The sequence below is a fragment of the Bufo gargarizans genome, chromosome 9, assembly GCF_014858855.1.
Source record: "Bufo gargarizans isolate SCDJY-AF-19 chromosome 9, ASM1485885v1, whole genome shotgun sequence".
NCBI lineage: Eukaryota > Metazoa > Chordata > Amphibia > Anura > Bufonidae > Bufo > Bufo gargarizans.
In genome coordinates, this window is record NC_058088.1 from 197,236,792 (window position 1) to 197,260,150 (window position 23,359).

The following is a 23,359-nucleotide window of genomic DNA, read 5'->3' on the forward strand; positions in this document are numbered from 1 at the left end:
CACCAGCAGAATAGTGAGTGCAGCTCTGAAGTATAATACAGGATGTAACTCAGGATCAGTACAGGATAAGTAATGTATGTACACAGTGACTGCACCAGCAGAATAGTGAGTGCAGCTCTGGAGTATAATACAGGATGTAACTCAGGATCAGTACAGGATAAGTAATGTATGTACACAGTGACTGCACCAGCAGAATAGTGAGTGCAGCTCTGGAGTATAATACAGGATGTAACTCAGGATCAGTACAGGATAATCTGCTCAGCTCCTCCTGCTCTATAACACGCTGCCTGCAGATTACACGGTGACAGGTTCTCTGTATATATAATCTGCTCAGCTCCTCCTGTTCTATAACACGCTGCCTGCAGATTACATGGTGACAGGTTCTCTGTATATATAATCTGCTCATCTCCTCCTGTTCTATAACACGCTGTCTGCAGATTACATGGTGACAGGTTCTCTTTATATATATAATCTGCTCAGCTCCTCCTGCTCTATAACACACTGCCTGCAGATTACATGGTGACAGGTTCTCTGTATATATAATCTGCTCAGCTCCTCCTGCTCTATAACACGCTGCCTGCAGATTACATGGTGACAGGTTCTCTGTATATATAATCTGCTCAGCTCCTCCTGCTCTATAACACGCTGCCTGCAGATTACATGGTGACAGGTTCTCTTTATATATAATCTGCTCAGCTCCTCCTGCTCTATAACACGCTGCCTGCAGATTACACGGTGACAGGTTCTCTTTATATATAATCTGCTCAGCTCCTCCTGCTCTATAACACACTGCCTGCAGATTACACGGTGACAGGTTCTCTTTATATATAATCTGCTCAGCTCCTCCTGCTCTATAACACACTGCCTGCAGATTACACGGTGACAGGTTCTCTGTATATATAATCTGCTCAGCTCCTCCTGCTCTATAACACACTGCCTGCAGATTACACGGTGACAGGTTCTCTGTATATATAATCTGCTCAGCTCCTCCTGCTCTATAACACGCTGCCTGCAGATTACATGGTGACAGGTTCTCTCTATATATAATCTGCTCAGCTCCTCCTGCTCTATAACACACTGCCTGCAGATTACATGGTGACAGGTTCTCTGTATATATAATCTGCTCAGCTCCTCCTGCTCTATAACACGCTGCCTGCAGATTACACGGTGACAGGTTCTCTGTATATATAATCTGCTCAGCTCCTCCTGCTCTATAACACGCTGCCTGCAGATTACACGGTGACAGGTTCTCTGTATATATAATCTGCTCAGCTCCTCCTGCTCTATAACACGCTGCCTGCAGATTACACGGTGACAGGTTCTCTTTATATATAATCTGCTCAGCTCCTCCTGCTCTATAACACACTGCCTGCAGATTACACGGCGACAGGTTCTCTTTATATATAATCTGCTCAGCTCCTCCTGCTCTATAACACACTGCCTGCAGATTACATGGTGACAGGTTCTCTGTATATATAATCTGCTCAGCTCCTCCTGCTCTATAACACGCTGCCTGCAGATTACACGGTGACAGGTTCTCTGTATATATAATCTGCTCAGCTCCTCCTGTTCTATAACACGCTGCCTGCAGATTACATGGTGACAGGTTCTCTGTATATATAATCTGCTCAGCTCCTTCTGTTCTATAACACGCTGCCTGCAGATTACATGGTAACAGATTCTCTGTATATATAATCTGCTCAGCTCCTCCTGCTCTATAACACGCTGCCTGCAGATTACACGGTGACAGGTTCTCTGTATATATAATCTGCTCAGCTCCTCCTGCTCTATAACACGCTGCCTGCAGATTACACGGTGACAGGTTCTCTTTATATATAATCTGCTCAGCTCCTCCTGCTCTATAACACGCTGCCTGCAGATTACACGGTGACAGGTTCTCTCTATATATATTCTGCTCATCTCCTTCTGTTCTATAACACGCTGCCTGCAGATTACATGGTAACAGATTCTCTGTATATATAATCTGCTCAGCTCCTCCTGCTCTATAACACGCTGCCTGCAGATTACATGGTGACAGGTTCTCTGTATATATAATCTGCTCAGCTCCTCCTGCTCTATAACACACTGCCTGCAGATTACATGGTGACAGATTCCCTTTATATATAATCTGCTCAGCTCCTCCTGCTCTATAACATGCTGCCTGCAGATTACACGGTGACAGGTTCTCTGTATATATAATCTGCTCAGCTCCTCCTGCTCTATAACACGCTGCCTGCAGGTTACATGGTGACAGGTTCTCTGTATACATAATCTGCTCAGCTCCTCCTGCTCTATAACACACTGCCTGCAGATTACACGGTGACAGGTTCTCTGTATATATAATCTGCTCAGCTCCTCCTGCTCTATAACACGCTGCCTGCAGATTACATGGTGACAGGTTCTCTTTATATATAATCTGCTCAGCTCCTCCTGCTCTATAACACACTGCCTGCAGATTACATGGTGACAGGTTCTCTTTATATATAATCTGCTCAGCTCCTCCTGCTCTATAACACACTGCCTGCAGATTACATGGTGACAGGTTCTCTGTATATATAATCTGCTCAGCTCCTTCTGCTCTATAACACGCTGCCTGCAGATTACATGGTGACAGGTTCTCTGTATATATAATCTGCTCATCTCCTCCTGCTCTATAACACACTGCCTGCAGATTACATGGTGACAGGTTCTGTATAAACTGATATTTTCCAGAAATCTATCTTTTTACATTGTGTCTTATGTTTCCTCAGTAATGAACACATTAGAATTCATTAAGGAGACTGAATAATTAGTGGTAAACCGATTATTTTTCCCATAGTTTGTGTGTGATTGTTGTAAAATCCATGATTATCGACAGATAACTGTATAAACCTCAGGGCTGGATCAGATGGACGGGAGAGATCTAATTAGGTTTAGAGAAAACAATGTAAATCTCTTTCACGGAGACATCAATGCTCTTTACTTCCATAATGAGTGCACTGAGCACAACGAGCAGAAATGAATTTTCCAGAATATTCTTTGTCATTTTGCCAATACTCTGGTCAGTTTAATGATGACCGATATTGAAAATCTTTATGCCCTCTCTCGGTCATGTATCTCATAAAATAAAGGAGACATCTTGGTAATATCTCTTGTACTTAAGTGTTTTGTGGCAAAACCAATAAAATACAGATGACGAGGACCCGGGTTCCCCAAAAGTAATTATCTGAGGAGCCCCCTGAAATTCTTCTGACAGTGATCCTCGGGTCCTCGCAGCTTTCTGACCAACATATAGACTGCTGCTGAGACTAATATACTATTGGCATCCTTGGGATACCTGGGAATAACAAAATCCCACCGGAAAATCTCTACGTGAATTAAAGAGGGGACAGCGTTTACTCTGCACAGTAAGGGCAGCCAGTACTGGAGAGTACTGTAGGCAGATACTGTTTCATGGAATACAGTATTAGTAATATTCTCCATTATTCTTTATCTTACTTACTTGCCATCAGAAAGGTTAATGCCGCTGAAGAGAGGGTAGTCCTCGGGGCCAGGCTTTCCCAAGTGATCTTCGAAGAGGAACACAGGTGACCTTCCCAGCTCCACTCCAATCTGCTGGATGCCTTGCTCGTTGTAAATGGACATCAGAAATGATTGGCTTCCCTTTTTGGGTTTCACAGTTAACAAAATGGAAAAATCTTCTGGAAATGGGGTATCTGTAGGGGAAGATGTAAAGCATTAGAAGAGGTGAGGGTAAAGACTGGCATTTCCTCTCGGGAACATGCAGCTATGTTATTAGGTATGTTTTCATGGTGCTGACGGCCTTGTCGTTGGCCATCCATGGCCTTCACTGACATAGGGACAGAGTTTAGCCCCCTGGCATGGTCCTGTTCCCACCACTTTCAGTGCTGCAATGTTTTATTAACTTTTCAGAAACATCCTGGACTTTCAATTACAGCTCTTTGTAGAAAAGTATTGAAGTCTAATGTCAGAAACAAGACGTGTACACACGCCCCACACGTCCAGATCCAGTACAGTTATTAGGTAAACTGTTATTATAGGAACAGGAAGGGTCCTAAACTGTGGTGTACATAGAGAAGTAAGGGCCCCATATCAAGGATCAAACCAGGCCCCCACACAGGACAGAAGGCTTTCCACCTAAACCCCTTTCAGTGACCCGTGGGTCATTCTTTTCACGGCCTCATTTGCTAAAAGTTGTTCCTTTAGAGCAGGCATGCTCAACCTGCGGCCCTCCAGCTGTTGCAAAACTACAACTCCTAGCATTCCTGGACAGCCTACAGCAGTGGTGGCGAACCTATGGCACGGGTGCCAGAGGCGGCACTCAGAGCCCTCTCTGTGGGCACCCTAGAAAAAGTCTAAGGTATACCATAGCGTTCCTGACATTCATCAGCACAGGGCACACTATGAACAGCACAGGGCGCGCATTGAATCTAGGCAGGCTATTATAGCTAAATGATAATGTACATGGAAGATATACTATACTGGACTGTAGTATTCAGGTAAAATTGCTGTATAGTATAAATAAGTGGGTTTTGGGTTGCAGTTTGGGCACTCAGTCTGTAAAAGGTTCGCCATCACTGGCCTACAGCTATCAGCAGGGCATTGTGGGAGTTGTAGCTTTACAACAGCTGGAGGGCCGCAGGTTGAGCATCCCTGCTTTAGAGGGTAGAGTCCTAACCAAGTTTTCACCCCCAGTAGAAGACGAGATGATCCCAACTGGCCCCTCTTGGCCTGGGCCCCATAGCAGTGTAGTTACGCCCCTGCTCCTAAACAGAAAGGCACTTGTCTTCCACACCTTAAGGATCACTCTGGTACACAGACCCTTGTCTACGTAAATTGTGTCTTTGCCGCTGTAAATTCACCCTCCAGGGTCATGGATGGCCTATGACACTCCGAGGTCTTCCTGACCAGTTGTATGCTGTACAGAAAAGGGAGATATGAGATCTGCACACCCTAGGTAGTGGGTGCTCGTAGAGGACATGCGCCAAATGATTCCTAGGAGAAATCCACGGCGATTTCTCCTAGGCATGCTGTACAGAGGCCGTGCTAGGTCTTCCCTTTCACAAGGACTCTTGTCTAATCTCAGCCTCACTTAGGATAAGGTCAAAATACTTTCATGGGCCATGGGTAACCACATTACTGGGGACAATACATAACAAGGCAATGATATTTTGAGATTTTTAGGTGGCTTAATGATCCCTTTGACTTTTGTCGCAGGATCCTAGGCCTCAGGTTTCCCCCGACTGACTGAATGTATCGTCTAATGGCCTCTCATTACTGAATGAGTTTGTTGATGAGGTCAGGTAGCAGATAATATTCTCCACTGAAGGGTCTTGTGTCACGTGCGTCACCTCTCAGGAATTGCTAACATTCAGATCATTTCAGCAGGTCAACTCCATAGATTTGTTTTCTGCATTCCTTTCTCCTTGAAGTTCAGCCTTGATCTTCAGGTTTCATAGTAACAGCCTGAATTGTGAGTGCAGTTTGCTGAAAGATGATGTGCAGGGCAATGGTGGAGAATGTGAATTTCCTTCTGTATTCTTCTATAGCCACAGCTTGTAAGGAAAGTGATTCCAATATTGGCACTTTAAGTGGAGGAGCGACAAGCAATGATGAATCTGCATGGTGTTAGCAAACCACTCTACTATGGAAAGTGGATGGAAACCTGGATGGACCATGCACAGACTGCACGGATCGCCCCCGCTCCGCAACTAATCCATGTGCAACATTTTAAAGCATAACAGATATCTGAGGATTGTTCAACGCCCAAAAACCACTGTCTAATTTTGGACTGTTTGGTCTTTTATTAAATATTGCTTACATTGCACATTTTTGACTGGTGTTACATGGGTTTGAGAAAAGGCAGAATGACACCGATCATATGCTTCCCATCAGCACAGAAGTGGAATATGTAGAGCAGAGAAGGAGGCTAGATGATTGCAGACACTGCAAAACCGCAAGGGATATCAATGGCTGAATATGTGGAAAACACAAGTCACGAGCTGGATCCTGATCGTCTCCTAGCAACCGTGCGTGAAAATCGCACCGCATCCGCACTTGCTTGCGATTTTTACTCAGCCCTATTTAATTCTTTGGGGTCTGCGTTGCGTGAAAAACGCAGAATATAGAGCATGCTGCGATTTTCACGCAACGCACAAGTGATGTGTGAAAATCACCGCTCATGTGCACAGCCCCATAGAAATGAATGGGTCCGGATTCAGTGCGGGTGCAATGCGTTCACCTCACGCATGGCACCCGCGCGAAAAAGTCGCTCATGTGAAAGGGGCCTTACTTCTTGCAGTGATGAAATAGGGTTCTGCTTGAAATAGGAGAATGGTGCAGGAATGTGGCAAATTGAAACAGGGAAACATTTTTGGATCAGTTTTAACCTTCGGCATAGTAACATGATTTAGGTCGTTTCCTCGTTTTTCCCAACAGTTTTCTGGTGAATAACCAGGTCAGAAAATCGTACTGCAAGCTGCAACCTCTGTGAATATCCTGTTCTCCTCTTGCAGGCTTTGCACAGATTACTACAATTATGGAGAAGGTTTGCAGCTCGGAGGAATGTGACACAATGACCTCCATGTTCTCCAGCTTCCAGCTGAACATTTAAGAAGTCATCTGCAATAAATAACATGTGGGTTGCAATGTACTATGAGTATTTGATCTGTCGGTGCCTCCTTCGGAGTTAACCCTGACTTGACCATTACATGCGCCCCGGAGGCTCTTTCTTGCACCACTGTGCTGCAGTGACTGCAGGAGGAGGGTTACCTATGTGACCTCTTCTTTGTGCGTTTCCCAGGATGAGCTGCTACGTCACTAGGGACCAGCATCAGGATAAGACCGCTACTGTTGAGACTTGTAGCGATGCTCCATACGCCGTACATTCCAGAATTAAAGAATATGTCCATCAAAACTGAAAACTAAAAATCACTAGTACATATACATTCTTGGGTCGTCCACTATTTCATCTGCCATAGAGATGGTTAATCAGTTTGCCTACAGTCCCGGGTGGCAACTGCATAGGAGGAGGATCTGACATTCTGAAAAAGTCACCATTTTGGTTGTCACCCACCTTTCTTGTAAACAGATGGTTAAGAAATGACTGAATACGTTGACAACAGAGGATGCCGACTAACTGCTCAGGGCTCAATCGGACTGGCGATGTTCATGTCCGGCTGTAGAATGGACGGCACCCAGACTGCACACTGACCCACTACAACCAATGGTCCAATACATATTTGCAATCTTCCGCGAAGACCATCTGTTCATGAAGAGAAAATTGCAGCACGTACGGTGCTGGAGATACTGCAGAACAGCTGATCGGTGGGGGTGCATGGTGTCGGACCTCCGCCAATCAGATATCAGTATAGTAAAAGTCCGGAATACCCCTATTAGGTTTACTGGTTGACACTTTAGCCGGAAATGCTCTTTATCACATCTAGAGATAAGTGATACGACTTCGGATGCTACATCTGAAGTCGCTTTGTACGGAGATTCATCTATGTACAGTATTAGAATGTATGGGCTCCGATGAGTCGAAGTAAGTTATTCACGAAGTCGCACGTGAACTCGGCTTCGGATCCAAGGTACTACTCAGAACCGAAGCAGAGTTTGGTTTCAAGTTTTGAAGTGGTTTTTCACTGTAATAATCAATTAGCGAAGTCTCGTGCGACTCGTAAATTTACTTACTTCGGCTCATTAGAGGCCATATATTCAAATATGCATTTCTGTCATAGGGCCGGCTACAATCACACAACCATATATGTTTTGCGGTCCGCAAAACATGGATACCGGCCGTGTGAATGTAGCCGGCCCTATGACAGAAATCCCTATTCTTGTCCGAGTATAGGACATGCTCTATCTTTTTCTTGCGGGGTCGCGGATCGGAAATACGGATGCGGACAGCACACAGTGTGCTGTCCACATCTTTTGCGGCCCCATTGAAATGAATGGGTCAGCACCAGTTCTGCAAAGTTACATTTAAATAAAATGCCAACGTTTTCGAATTCATTTATGCTGTAAATTTACCTGCATACAGGCATTTACATAATTACATGAAAAAATGCAGTCTCCCTGCAGCCACCACTATGTACTACTGGTATATTGGGGAGATTTACTAATCCAGCAGATGGCATAGCCCTGGACCGGCTGCAGCAGACTTATCACAGCGGCTCCGGCTGATGGTGTATTTGGTGCAGACACGGTTGTCTAACTCTATACCAACCACTGGCTGGCCTAGTAGTAATCAGAATTTTAAAACAGCATTGGGGTGCGATGCACAGACATTCTCATCACTCTGTCCCCAATGGGGCTCACAATCTAAGTTCCCTATCAGTCTATCTTTGGAGTGTGGGAGGAAACAGGATAACCCGGAGGAAACCCACGCAAACACGGAGAGAACATACAAACTCCATGCAGATGTTGTCCTTGGTTGGATTCAAGCCCAGGACCCATGGTGGCTCAGATAATTTCTCTAAACTTAGATGAGACAAATTTCGACACTGGTGCAATTGAAGGCAAAATCTAGGTGCACTCACATTAGTAAATATGAGCCACTGAACCCAGCTGTATACATTACACCCTTAGGCTCCCTCTAGTGGTGGCTGCATGCAGACAGAATTTTCACGTAGAGCTATGAATATGCAGGGCTTCATGAAATTAATCAGCACAGAATTTTTAACCTAATTCACTTAAAAAGCAAAACAAAATGGCATTCAAGGCTGCGCTCCTGACTAAGGCCAAGGAAAGTTTAAGACTAAATGATTTAACTAATGATTGCAGGGACATTTGCTTTATCGCGCCTTTCTATTCCTTCGCATCTAGCATTATTATAACACAATTACCACAGACAAATAAGGTATCATTTCCATCGACATCCTTCTTCAGGACTGAGGATAGCTTAATGTGTTCAGAGGGGGCAGAATGGCGTTTTCTTATCTAGAAGGTTAGAGGCTGGTAATGGAGACAATGTGTGATAATAATGGAGCTTCTGGGACGATATCAGAGATTAGAAGTCTAGTAATAACCCCGAGTCTGGAGCACAGGACATTTCGCAACGCTTTGTACAGTACCGATGGGCTCAAGGGACTCGGCATAAGACACTCTATTAAGGAAAAGGGTAATATTCATCTCCTAGAACAAAATGCCCATCCTCATTATTAGGATGGTACCTGTATGATTATGGAAATTAACTTTTCTAAAATGGAAATGCTGTGCGGAATGAAAGAACACGATGGACAAAAGCAAATTCACCCCATTACGAAGGCACAATGCTTTAATTCAGTGAAGTTCAATTAAAGGTTATGCTTTACACAGCTCTGCTAATAGGAGGTCTGCGCTGCAAAGATAAAGGCTAGGAGGCTGAACTATCATCTTCTAAAGCCAATCTGCAGTTCACAAGGGGTCGCCAGACCTCCCTGACTAAAAGGGCATATTTCTTCCTTACAGCCAAAAGTTTAATGAGTATAACTATGTAATTGTCGGAATTTCCTGGTGTAATAATGTTGATGGTATGCTTATACAAACAGTCAGTATAATACCACACATTATATAAGGTGACTTCTGACATCACTTGTGTATAATGTACAAAGAAATACCTGCCTTGGAGGTAGATAACACTACAGTGGGTCTGCAAATAAGGAGACCTTGATCAAATGCACCTTGTCTGAACATCAGATCCAGATGGTGGAGTTTGTGCTCCAAAGATGAACATTTGCAGAGCTGTGCCCATTGTGTATAGGACGGCAATTACTTATACAGAATGCTATACAATGGATCCTTACATCTAATGGTGGCATGTAACTATATGGTTAACCAGGTGTCCTGTACCATACAGTTAGCACCTGGTGCACCACCGTGTCTCTTACCTGGAAACAACTGCTTGGTAGGAGCGCTGAGCTGTGCATTTTTGGATACCCTATATGCCACATCTGGTCCCTTTGATGATTTTCTGTTCGTACAAAACCCTGTTGTCTTTTTGACTCCGTCAGGTAAATTGTGAAAATCTAAAACCTTCAAAACGTCTGCGGGTTCACCTGTGAGAGAAGGAGAGAGACAGAAGACATTAGACTGCTTAGACCCACATGGTGATTATTAATTAAAGACAATCCCCTCACACTCTATGGAAAGGTTTTATGAGGTTCCTGAAGTAAGAGCCGATGGCGTCGGGGTTCTCCAGGTCAAACAGGTCCTATGTATGAGTCAGGCAGAGGTCTTCTCCTAGGGAGTATTCTATTATCCCTGAAAGCCACCATGACCTGCAAGTGTCTAAATGTGAGCCACCACCTCATACCTCATTGTAACTATATCTTTTTTAAAAGGAACACTCGACCACGGCCTTGCTCATAGCATCACTGCTTCCTTACACAGTCGGCTTCATAAAGGCACTAGCACTGACAAGACTGCCAGCTGCAAAAAGCCAATGCCCTGCATTACCAGGAAATAAAATTATAAAAGTGAATCAGAAATCTGTTTGCCCTCACTGCATTCCTGACACACAGTCCTGTGGAAATCTTGAAGAAAACACAGGGTTAACCTGCGGATCCTTTCCATCTCCAGGGCAGGGGGAGGGGGGGCTCCTGCTGCAGCCAGATGACAGTAAGGAGGAGCAGAGGGGACATGGCTCATCTCCTCAGACACACAGAGAAGTTTTCTTAATATATTTCTCAGTTTTAATTGTTAATGAAGGGAGGTAGTGCAGGGATATAAAAAAAATGTGAGCATTTTCTGTGTTTCTGTGTTTAGAATCCCTTAACTGAAATGTCCTCATACACATTAAAGCCAAGTCAGCAAAACCCCAAAGTTTATGGGGCCTCACGGACAATAGTCCATGTCTTTGGGGGTCTGGAGGAGGAGCTGTCAGCTGTAGGAGGTTTATAGGCACCTTTTATTCTGTTTGCTTCACATTAAATGTCCTTTATTAACAGGTTACAAGGTGATTGTCTCCAAAGTCAGTAATAAAATGGAAGCAACATTTGTAAAACCCGGGAAACACAATCAAGACAAAGAATAAAATGTCCAGTGTAATAAGGAGGGGCGGGCTACGCTGTCCATAGCTCTGGGTGAATTCACTTATCATATAGCGATAGATAATCAATTACAGATGCTAAGCAATTGTGTAGCTGTAAGGTCGTATCTGGTTGCAGCATCACTAATGGATGGCGAAATTTGGGTAAAATAAAGAAAATGAACCCATTCTACCAAACGGCTTTATCCTCGATGAGCACAGGCACCCTACGCGTCGGACACCTAAGGTAAGCCAGGAGGCACTCGACTGAAGGACAGAAAAGTGAAGAGAATATGAAGCCTGTGACGGATGCTCCCCAGCTGCCATGTCTAGGAGGCTGACTGCAGAGGATAATGCAGACATACATAACGCAGGAGAAATGTCAGCTTGGGTATACAGAATTAATACATCTCTGGCACTAAAAAGCTTCCGGTGACATCCACAATTTGTAACGTGCCACAGTGCGGAACAATGAAGCAGATTACCGCATCAATCAACAGGCAAAATATATTAAAGCAAGAAACATCCCTCTTAATTATCTGTGAAATAACAGAATGTCACATTCGATATCCCTGGATCTTCATTGTGTCTGCCTTCCTCAGGCTAGCCTTATTACCCGGGACAGGATTTGTTTATAATCATCCTTTCCAAGAGAAAATAGACAACAGTCCTAAAAATGACAGAGAGAACGAGAAGCCCCCAGAAATGTGGCACTGAGAGGAATAGTCCGCCACAGCTAGGTGGCATGGGTGGTAAGTGTGCAGGGCGCAGCGCCAAACCATGAAGTCATGAGCGAGGCCCGTCAGCAGTAATCTCATGCATCAGACCCAGTGCTGGGCATGTTCAACACCCAGCCCAGGACCACGAGATCTTCATGAAGACTCTACATGACCACATTTACTTCAATTTGCTATAGAAATCTATGGGGTCGAGTTAGAGCAGAGTCCTCATCAATTTTAGGACTCTTCGCCTTGCGCTACAGCTGCTCCATACATGATTTTAGCTTTGTTTCAGAAGCAAGGAACAATTAAAGATGTGTCAAATTTATGCTGCCCTTTAATGGAACACTAATCACAGAAAAATCACTTTCTCCCATCACCTCATCCAGTCTCTCGATCCTATTTTGTCTCATATTATAGTCAAAACGAAGAACTAAAGAAGTCTCTGTCCCAGGATATCATCTAAGTCGCCCCTCCTCCTGCTCCTCACTGTCCTGTGACCAGCTGTGAGAGACGTGTCAGGAGCAGGAGCCGCCCTGCTGTGTCTGCAGTAGGACAAAGAAATAGTTAAGCCACACCCCTTTGATAAACCCCACCCTCAGTAAGACGTCAGCTGAAGAAGGAAGAGATCAGCAAGATTACACTATAGGTAAAAGTGCTGGCCTATGTGCACTCCCGTTGTCCTGACCACCAGAGAGGGTGGGGCTTTTTCCTACAGTGTGCAAGCACGGCCACCGCTACTGGATTGCAGGGTGGTCGTAACCATGGAAACAAGCAGTGTATTATGTAATGGAAAAAATTATAATACCAGCAAAGGAAGTAAAATGGAGAATCACAATACATTAGTGTCTTGTATTCACGTTATCTACAGGATAAATGTAATTTGCTGAAGTGAGAGGACCCCTTAAACCAAGATTTCTACAAGCCTGTTTGTGTTAGGTAAGGTTCACACACAGTTTTTTAGGTGTTTACTGTAGGTTTTTCAGCCAAAGCCAGAAGTGGATGCAGCAGGAGGGTGAAGTGTAAGTCCTTTCGGTGAAAAATCTGCAGGAACATCTGCATCAAAAACGCCTCTGTGTGAACCTACGCTCAGAGTCCTGCATAAGGTGCTGCAGACTGACAAACAGTGCGGCCATATTACTTCTTTACGCTTAGTAGTCTAGTAGTCATTTCTAGGTTTACTGTTGAAGTCTGACATAAAATCTGGGGGAATGAGAGTATGAATAGCGGCTCAGGTTCTAGCGGCCAGATGCTTGTGGAAGTTCAGTAGTTGCTAAACTGATGGTAATCTGAGCTATCTTCCGATGTAGATCTCATTGTCGGATTATTGTACCTGCATACATATACAGTTCAATCAAATCTAGATGAATACAGGCCTTTCCATTAATGAACAGCAGTGCCGTTCGTCACATAGTGGCAGAAACAATAGTAATTACAAGCTTCATATGTGGTCGGTGCTGCTTATCCCATCCACTCTGGCTCATTGCAGGTAGACACCCTAAAATCTATATTGTACCACTAGTCTCCTACAGGAAGCTATGGGACTCGGCGAGCTGCTGGATTCCTGGACAAGGGCGCAGAGGATCCCAATGGCTAGACGCCAACATTCCCAGTGCCCAGTGTATGAAAACTTCCCAGACACGGAGACTAAGCTGAGAGGTGACATCTGTCACACCACGTGAGAATCAGTACGACCCAGGCTGTAAACAGAGGCAGGAATAATGCATCGAATAACCTGAATGCCACCAATTACAGGGAGACACAAAACAATGAATTTCTATCAAGAATAAACATAAAAAATATTAAACCGCAATGTCATCACCAAATAATTCACCGGTGACAACGCTTTCCACATTTCTATTCTCTGTTACTGATGAAACAGGGTGACAACCAATAACACTGCCCTGGAACAGTTGTCAAACTTATAACTGCTTCAGAATCACAAAGTTTTTGTAAAGAATGGGATGCAAATGAGCTCTTAACAAGCTCCGCCTCTAATACCACCAGATGTAAGGCAGCTTTCCTATAAGTCAAAGTTCAACCCCTTAAACAGGCATGAGACATGACTTATATAATAACTAAGCTAGTATCTCATCTGCAGACATCAGTTTCGGAGTGCTTGCCCCTCATCAGTGCAGAGCAGAGAGAACTGGCTTAACTAGGTTAGAGGAAAAGTCAGGATTTAAGGGGTACTATCTCTACTTGGGTGGAGATAGTACCCCCCAAAAGATTTTGTACCAATAGAGAGGAAGAGGCAGATCTCACTGCAGAGACCAGAGAGCGGCCAGTCACGCTGCATGAGGTTAGAAAATCTCGACAATAACCTCAGTGTCGCCCAAAAACACGGTGTTCCCAGACCCACAAATCATATGGAAGCTGCAGATATTTTTAAACATAGTGTGTCATACGAAAATAACCTAAAAGTCTCAATTTTATGAATAATTTCAATCATTTTTTGGTGGATGTTAATATATTTCCTCAAGTCACTCTCAATGTTTAAAAAATAAATAAAAAATCCTGCAGTGTTCACACTGACCACTAGTCCTGAAATATGCTATGACTTCCGGTCTTTTGAGAACAAGTGGCTGGAAAAGGAAAATACGGGAATTTCCAGGTGTCCCTGCCGAGAGAAGATTTCTGATACCATGATGGAGACAGACGAGGTTTACTGTGGACAATCTTGTCTCCTGAGAGCAGCTACATGGGTCATAGACACAAGGGACCGGAGGGGACCTCATTGACTTCTATGGGAGAGTTTTCTGGGCAGAGGTCAGGAGGGGGCTGATAAGCTGTGATATCACCTATTGTGAATGGTGGATCCTGTATTATCTATGGAGAGGTGTTACTTCTCATTGTAGTCATTCATGTGATGAGGATGAGAATAGCTTTAGAACGCTACCTGGACAGAACAGGAAATCATGATCGATTATTAGGCCTAGGGGCCAGGGTGAAGATTGCAGAAGTATATACAATATAGTGACATGGGGGGAAAAAACTTGAATATGTTTAACATAGAAATAGGATTTAAACAAAGGGTTATTTTATGATGACATATTCCCTTTAACAAAAGATTATTTTAAGGGAAAAGACAAGAACACCCCTGTCAGACTGTACAGACAAGCTCACAGAACAACACCAGGACATGGCGGCCTCTCGTCTGGAAATATTAGCATCTCAACCCCTCCGAGCGTTCAAAGACATCTGACTTCCCAACAGAAGGAAATTCTGGAAGCCGATAACTACATGGCGACCCCATCAACTTAACAGCTGTGACTTGTACTGAAGCCTATAAATACAGCTTTGATCGTCTATCCTGGGAGTCATGGTGCATGCCAGGAATAGAGGGAAGACGCGTAAAAGGGACCAAAGTAATGATCAAATACTGTGCAAAAATGATAAAATATACAAATTCAGACAATAGGCAAAAATGTAAGTGCTATAAACGCACCCAACTACAAGAATATAACTATAATAATGCCCCTATGTACAAGAATATAACTACTATAATACTGCCTCCTATATACAAGACTATAACTACTATAATACTGCTCCTATGTACAAGACTATAACTACTATAATACTGCCCCTATGTACAAGAATATAACTACTATAATACTGCCCCTATGTACAAGACTATAACTACTATAATGCTGCCTCCTATATACAAGAATATAACTACTATAATACTGCCTCCTATGTACAAGTATATAACTACTATAATACTGCCTCCTATGTACAAGAATATAACTACTATAATACTGCCTCCTATGTACAAGGATATAACTACTATAATACTGCTCCTATGTACAATGATATAACTACTATAATACTGCTCCTATGTACAAGAATATACCTACTATAATACTGCTCCTATGTACAAGAATATAACTACTATAATACTGCTCCTATGTACAAGAATATAACTACTATAATACTGCTCCTATGTACAAGAATATAACTACTATAATACTGCCTCCTATGTACAATAATATAACTACTATAATACTGCTCCTATGTACAATAATATAACTACTATAATACTGCTCCTATGTACAAGAATATAACTACTATAATACAGCTCATATGTACAAGAATATAACTACTATAATACTGCCTCCTATGTACAAGAATATAACTACTATAATACTGCCTCCTATGTACAAGAATATAACTACTATAATACTGCCTCCTATGTACAAGAATATAACTACTATAATACTGCTCCTATGTACAAGAATATAACTACTATAATACTGCTCCTATATACAAGAATATAACTACTATAATACTGCTCCTATGTACAAGAATATAACTACTATAATACTGCCTCCTATGTACAAGAATATAACTACTATAATACTGCTCCTATATACAAGAATATAACTACTATAATACTGCCTCCTGTGTACAAGAATATAACTACTATAATACTGCCTCCAATGTACAAGAATATAACTACTATAATACTGCTCCTATGTACTAGAATATAACTACTACAATACTGCTCCTATGTACAAGAATATAACTACTACAATACTGCCTCCTATGTACAAGAATATAACTACTACAATATTGCTCCTATGTACAAGAATATAACTACTATAATACTGCTCCTATGTACAAGAATATAACTACTATAATACTGCTCCTATGTACAAGAATATAACTACTATAATACTGCTCCTATGTACAAGAATATAACTACTACAATACTGCCTCCTATGTACAAGAATATAACTACTATAATACTGCTCCTATGTACAAGAATATAACTACTATAATACTGCTCCTATGTACAAGAATATAACTACTATAATACTGCCTCCTATGTACAAGAATATAACTACTATAATACTGCTCCTATGTACAAGAATATAACTGCTATAATACTGCCTCCTATGTACAAGAATATAACTACTATAATACTGCTCCTATGTACAAGAATATAACTACTATAATACTGACTCCAATGTACAAGAATATAACTACTATAATACTGCCTCCAATGTACAAGAATATAACTACTATAATACTGCTCCTATGTACAAGAATATAACTACTATAATACTGCTCCTATGTACAAGAATATAACTACTATAATACTGCTCCTATGTACAAGAATATAACTACTATAATACTGCCTCCTGTGTACAAGAATATAACTACTATAATACTGCTCCTATGTACAAGAATATAACTACTATAATACTGCCTCCTGTGTACAAGAATATAACTACTATAATACTGCTCCTGTGTACAAGAATATAACTACTATAATACTGCTCCTATGTACAAGAATATAACTACTATAATACTGCTCCTATGTACAAGAATATAACTACTATAATACTGCCTCCTGTGTACAAGAATATAACTACTATAATACTGCCTCCTGTGTACAAGAATATAACTACTATAATACTGCTCCTATGTACAAGAATATAACTACTATAATACTGCTCCTATGTACAAGAATATAACTACTATAATACTGCTCCTGTGTACAAGAATATAACTACTATAATACTGCTCCTATGTACAAGAATATAACTCCTATAATACTGCCTCCTATGTACAAGAATATAACTACTATAATACTGCCCCTATGTACAAGAATATAACTACTATAATACTGTCTCCTATGTACAAGAATATAACTACTATAATACTGCTCCTGTGTACAAGAATATAACTACTATAATACTGCTCCTATGTACAAGAATATAACTACTATAATACTGCTCCTGTGTACAAGAATATAACTACTATAATACTGCTCCTATGTACAAGAATATAACTCCTATAATACTGCCTCCTATGTACAAGAATATAACTACTATAATACTGCCCCTATGTACAAGAATATAACTACTATAATACTGTCTCCTATGTACAAGAATATAACTACTATAATACTGCTCCTGTGTACAAGAATATAACTACTATAATACTGCCCCTATGTACAAGAATATAACTACTATAATACTGTCTCCTATGTACAAGAATATAACTACTATAATACTGCTCCTGTGTACAAGAATATAACTACTATAATACTGCTCCTATGTACAAGAATATAACTACTATAATACTGCCTCCTATGTACAAGAATATAACTACTATAATACTGCCCCTATGTACAAGAATATAACTACTATAATACTGTCTCCTATGTACAAGAATATAACTACTATAATACTGCTCCTATGTACAAGAATATAACTACTATAATACTGCCTCCTATGTACAAGACTATAACTACTATAATACTGCTCCTATGTACAAGAATATAACTACTATAATACTGCTCCTATGTACAAGAATATAACTACTATAATATTGCTCCTATGTACAAGAATATAACTACTATAATACTGCCTCCTATGTACAAGAATATAACTACTATAATATTGCTCCTATGCACTCTTATATGTGCCTATACTGTTAGATATCGCTTGTGTTTTGTATGTTCATGTTAATGAAACTAAAAGCCATAAGAAGACGACGTATAAGTTACAGTAGGGGTACGGCACACTAGCATGTAAGGACACAGGGATCTGGGGTGTCAGTGAGTGAAGTGACGATAAAGTTCCATGTGAAATGTTTGGTCACATCTGGATTGTCGATACCCTCAGCACTGAATGTCTCCCCCGTCACAGCATTGTTAATGGAGCATCCAGCGGCCGGGCAGCCGTCCAAAGCATCGCCTGCAGGAGACATCTGGGGGACTTCCCACAACACTCTGAGACTTCTCCAAAGAGGGCAGCCAACCTGATCCTGCTGACTGTCAGATGGGAGACCTCTGTATCGCCAGCCGCCCTCCCAGGAATGTGATCTTGGATGATGTTCAGGGGCCTTGCAGAGATTTATCAGATTATCCGCAGCATCGGATTGCTCAATGATTCAATTATGGGGAAAAAATTGCAGTCACAATTATTTTTTTTTATTAAAAAGAGAAACTTTTAGCCTCCAATATTCATCAAGCCTGACACATGGCGGCTGCACTGGCAGGATCTGGTAGGACACTCAGTTCCTTCGTTTCTAATTACAGCAAGTTCTGGAACACTTACTAAATCAAATCCCAAATGAGTTGACGAGCGGAGCATTTCATGAAGCACCTTCTCTGCAGATGGCTCTCCTGCCACGGAGAAGCCATTATGTAGGTCGCACATGTGCGGGTAAAATGCAGAAACCACTGGCATCCAGCAGAAAGGATAACTGAGTGGCAGTGGGGCAGGCCGCACGTGTGAGGTCTCATGCCCACCACTGTGTTCTGCATCTTTTGCAGATTGCACACAGATCCGCTCATTTCTATGGGTCTGGAAATAAACGGACAGCACGCGGATGTCAGCTGCCTCTGTACGTCCGTTCTACAAATGATACAACTACTATTCCGTACTGTGCATGAGAGTGAGAAAAATGCAGAGTGCACACAGGTGTCCGTATACTGTGGATCCGTGGCTTGCAGAGTGGTGGTCTGCATGAGGCCTAAGAGGAATGCCAGTGCTACAAGAGTCAATATTAGCTTGCAGAAAGACAAGACTGACTCTTGTGTGAGGTATTTGGCTACAACGTGCGGCCGGGTCCACGTGACATTGGATGAATGGCGTGTGCACAGCTGCTGCTACAATGACCTGGCTCTGATTTCTCTGGGTAATTAGCTTCCATCCTTCCTTCTCACCCCGGGGCGCGGTTTCAGCAGGCAACGTTTGCAGTAAGGTATACGGCGGCTCTGCATCTGTTTGCTCACAGCACATAATACACGGATTCCTGTGATATCCCCTGCAGGTAAAGAAACATTCCGGTTCTGTAAAGTTATCGCCTATTCACAGGACGATGGATAACTATTAGATCAGTGACCCCGTAGCCTGAGGGGAGCGGCCGGCCGGGTACCTCCTGGGGAGGGGGCTAATATAACTGAAGGATGAGGCACAGGGTCAAGCTATAGAAATCCTCTCACAGGTACTGAATGCCATTCCAGGGCTGTGTTCACATGGCAGGATTTGCATGTGGATTTTGGATTGTTTGCAATATGAATTCACTTTTTTTTTTTTTAAGACGACTGAAGGTACAGCTAACAACCTTTAAAGGTGTGTGGCCGGCTATAGTCCTATAGGAGACACCAAGACAGGAAGTGATGTCATTTGACTGACAGGTGAGGGCGGGAGGACGATATTTGGAAGTGACTCCAATCCCGTTATATGGTCTGGTGCCCATTACATAAGCCAGCTGCTTACTTCCATGCTTCATTGCATTATGAAACCCACACTGCTTTGTTTCCAATCCAGGCTCGATTTGCAGAACCCAAATTTACTAGTAAAATCTCCAGCGCTCGTGGCTGTGGGAGGACCGGAGAACACGGCAGGGCTGACTGCAGCATTACATAAATCCTATGATGTGCTGTGCGCCGCGTGCAGAATCCGAGCCTGCTTTATAAATGTCCGTCAGCCCTCTGCAAACAAGCAATGAACACAGCCCTGAGTGGCGCTCTAATAAATGTGCCTGTCATCCAGTTGTCAGCGCTGACAAGCCCTTCCTAAACCATCTCAATCATCGGAGGTGAAGCGCGTGCAACCGAGAGACTCCTGCAGAGCCCAGAATGATTCATTTCCATGTGGAAAAGGTTTGGAAAAGTGAGGTAGTATGGAGATGAGATCACTCACTGCCAGCGAGACGAAGCCTTCCTGCTATAAGGAGATTGGGGTTTTATAAGGAGTAGTCCTCCGCACTGATGCTACTGAGATCAGGCACACAGTATATGATCTGATGGCTCATTAATCATGGACAGGATTCTGCTTATGTAGTGTTATCGCCTATCCTCTAACTATTAGATCTGTGACCCCGTACTCTGTGGACGCCCCCAATGAAGAGAGCGGCTGGTTGGGCAATAGTGCGGCCGATCCATCCATTTCCATGAGAGTACAGGGAATGGCCATCTCTGGAAAGAGAAATGAATGGAGCGTCCGCGCTCGTGCCTGATCAGCCCGGCCTCTCCGTTCATTTCAGGACACCTCCATGGGGTACAGGGTCCCCATTTTTTTAAATCCTACCTCTGGGCCCCCCCACCAATCTAATAGTTGTCCCCTATCCACAATACCCATCTAAGTAATCCCCTTAAGGGGATATGTATCAGCTATGCACAGACAATGCTGGGAATGGTCGGCCCCCACAGTTCGCTGCCACCTTCACTTCTATGGGACACAGACAGCAGTGAATGAGGCGCTGGACCAACTTCCACTTCATTCACAGAGAGGACTTGGAGCCATCCCTCCGCCAGCAGGGATAACCTCTTAAGGGGTCAATTCACACTTGGCAGATTTGTTTCAGATGTTTCTGCGACTCCCTATTCATGGGCTGGCAGAAGTCCATATGCTTGCTGCAGAAAACAACAACATTCAAATGAATGGCGTCTCGATCACAGTACTGCCACATATAACTTGCTGCATGTGAATTCACCCGAATACTTGTCACCAAGCGCCATATCTGCAAACCTGGAGCTGCAGTCTGACTGGTCGGAACAGCTCTATAACGGCTCATGCAGAAGGTCTGCATCCAGCGTTTTTTTGCGGATTAATGCGGACCCACCCGTCTCGGTGGGGCCACAAAAGATGCAGACAGCACACCTGTATTCCGAAGTCCGTTCCACAGCCCCGCAAAAAAATAGAACAAAACGGACAAGAATAGGACTTTTCTTTACAGAGGGGGAAGAAAGGTGGCATGCTCACAGCTGGGATACGTGTTTTGTGAATTGCAAAAACGGCCATGTGCATGAGGCCTAAAAATTCTTTGTAAATGACCCCCAATGTGCTACAGTGATATATAACATAGCTGCAATTTGCGGTCCCCAATGCACGGGGCACCGTCCAGGAGGCCAGCGCTGATGGATGCAGACTCATTCAACGCATCACAAAAAAAATAGAGCATGTTCTATTTGTTTGTGGTGTGGAGGCACGGACCAAAATGCCACGGAAGCGCTCTCACAACTCGAGTGTCGCACAAACTGGTTTTTCTCAAAATTATTTCCTGCATGAACTACAGTGCTCCTCCAGGATAAAACGAGGATCATGTGTCCCCGAATTATTAATTGTATTTCACTAAATTCCTTATCACCTGTCAATATTTTAGTGAAAATCTACTAATGATTGATGCACATAGTTATTGCTTGTCTCACCGTATATTACTATGTTTTGCACTCTATAGGACATACTTTTTCCCCCCAAAAGTAGGAGGGGAATGGCAGTGCAGCTTATAAAGTGAATACTAATGAGCACTTCCATTATGGTAGCGCCCATTGGTACAGAAGGACCGGGAAGTGTAGAGCTGATATTACTAACTGCTCCCTGGTCTTCTCCAGGCGCCGCGCTGTGTCCTGCAGCTGTGTGACGTCACAGAGCAGCGCTGGATCTGCCGCTGGTCTGATATGAAGTCTGATGAAGAATGGATGTCTACTGAAGATTGGGGGTCTGATCTTAAGCGTGATGAAGATGGGGGGGGGGTCTGATCTTAAGCGTGATGAAGATTGGGGGGGGTCTGATCTTAAGCGTGATGAAGATTGGGGGGGGGTCTGATCTTAAGCGTGATGAAGATTGGGGGGGTCTGATCTTAAGCGTGATGAAGATTGGGGGGTCTAATCTTAAGCGTGATGAAGATTGGGGGGTCTGATCTGAGGTCTGATGAAGATTGGGGGGTCTGATCTGAGGTCTGATGAAGACTGGGGGTCTAGTCTGATTAGTCTGATGTAAAATCTTTTTTTTCTTATTTTCCCCCTCTAAAACCTAGATGTGTCTTATGACCAGGGGAGTCTTACAGGGCAAAAAATAAAATACTGTTTTATTTACATGTGTGTTTAACATAGAGCCCTGATCTTCCTGATCTTCCTGGTGAATGAATTAATAATAACATTTATTTTCTATAGCGCCACAATATTCTGCAGCGCTTTACAAGTTCATAGGGTTCATATACAAAACAAAAATAACTGGATAATATGCAAATGAAACACTAGGAGTCAGGGCCCTGCTCGCAAGAGTTTACAATCTATGAGGAATTGGGGGTGACACATAAGGTAGTTGATTGTGATAAGTAGGATTTGAGCCATTATTAAACTGACAGGAGCGGTGCCGGCCGATCTGCTTCGGGTTTGGGACTACTAGAGGATCGAGTTCAGGCCAGAGGAGTTGGTGGGGGGAGGTTTAGTCTGGGAATAGTCAGTTTAGGTAGCTTGATAAACCTGCCTGAAAAGATGTGTTTTAAGGCACGTTTGAAGGTGGGGAAGTTGTGGATTGACCTAGTATTCCGGGGCAGAGTATTCCAGAGAGTAGGAGCAGCTCGAGAAAAGTCTTGAAGACCGGAGTGAGAGGTACGGATTATGGAGGTTATTGATCTTAGGTCGCTAACAGAACAGAGAGCACGAGTAGGGTGGTAGATGGAGATGAGGGAGGAGATGTATGGAGGTGCAGCACTGTGGAGAGCACGAGTAGGGTGGTAGATGGAGATGAGGGAGGAGATGTATGGAGGTGCAGCACTGTGGACAGCAGGAGTAGGGTGGTAGATGGAGATGAGGGAGGAGATGTATGGAGGTGCAGCACTGTGGAGAGCACGAGTAGGGTGGTAGATGGAGATGAGGGAGGAGATG

The 23,359-nt window shown here is 43.1% G+C and overlaps 1 protein-coding gene across 2 annotated transcripts in view; it reads right to left on the minus strand.

The window, feature by feature from the left end:
* The window catches only part of COL5A1 (collagen type V alpha 1 chain), a 145,755-nt gene that overhangs the window by 95,651 nt on the left and 26,745 nt on the right, over positions 1–23,359 (minus strand). For both annotated transcript variants that reach the window (XM_044305252.1, XM_044305251.1), the window contains exons 2-3: positions 9,870–10,037; positions 3,482–3,695 (exon numbers count right to left, since the gene is read on the minus strand). In XM_044305252.1, coding sequence (XP_044161187.1) covers positions 3,482–3,695; positions 9,870–10,037 — 382 coding nt within the window. The remainder of the gene's footprint in view (positions 1–3,481; positions 3,696–9,869; positions 10,038–23,359) is intronic.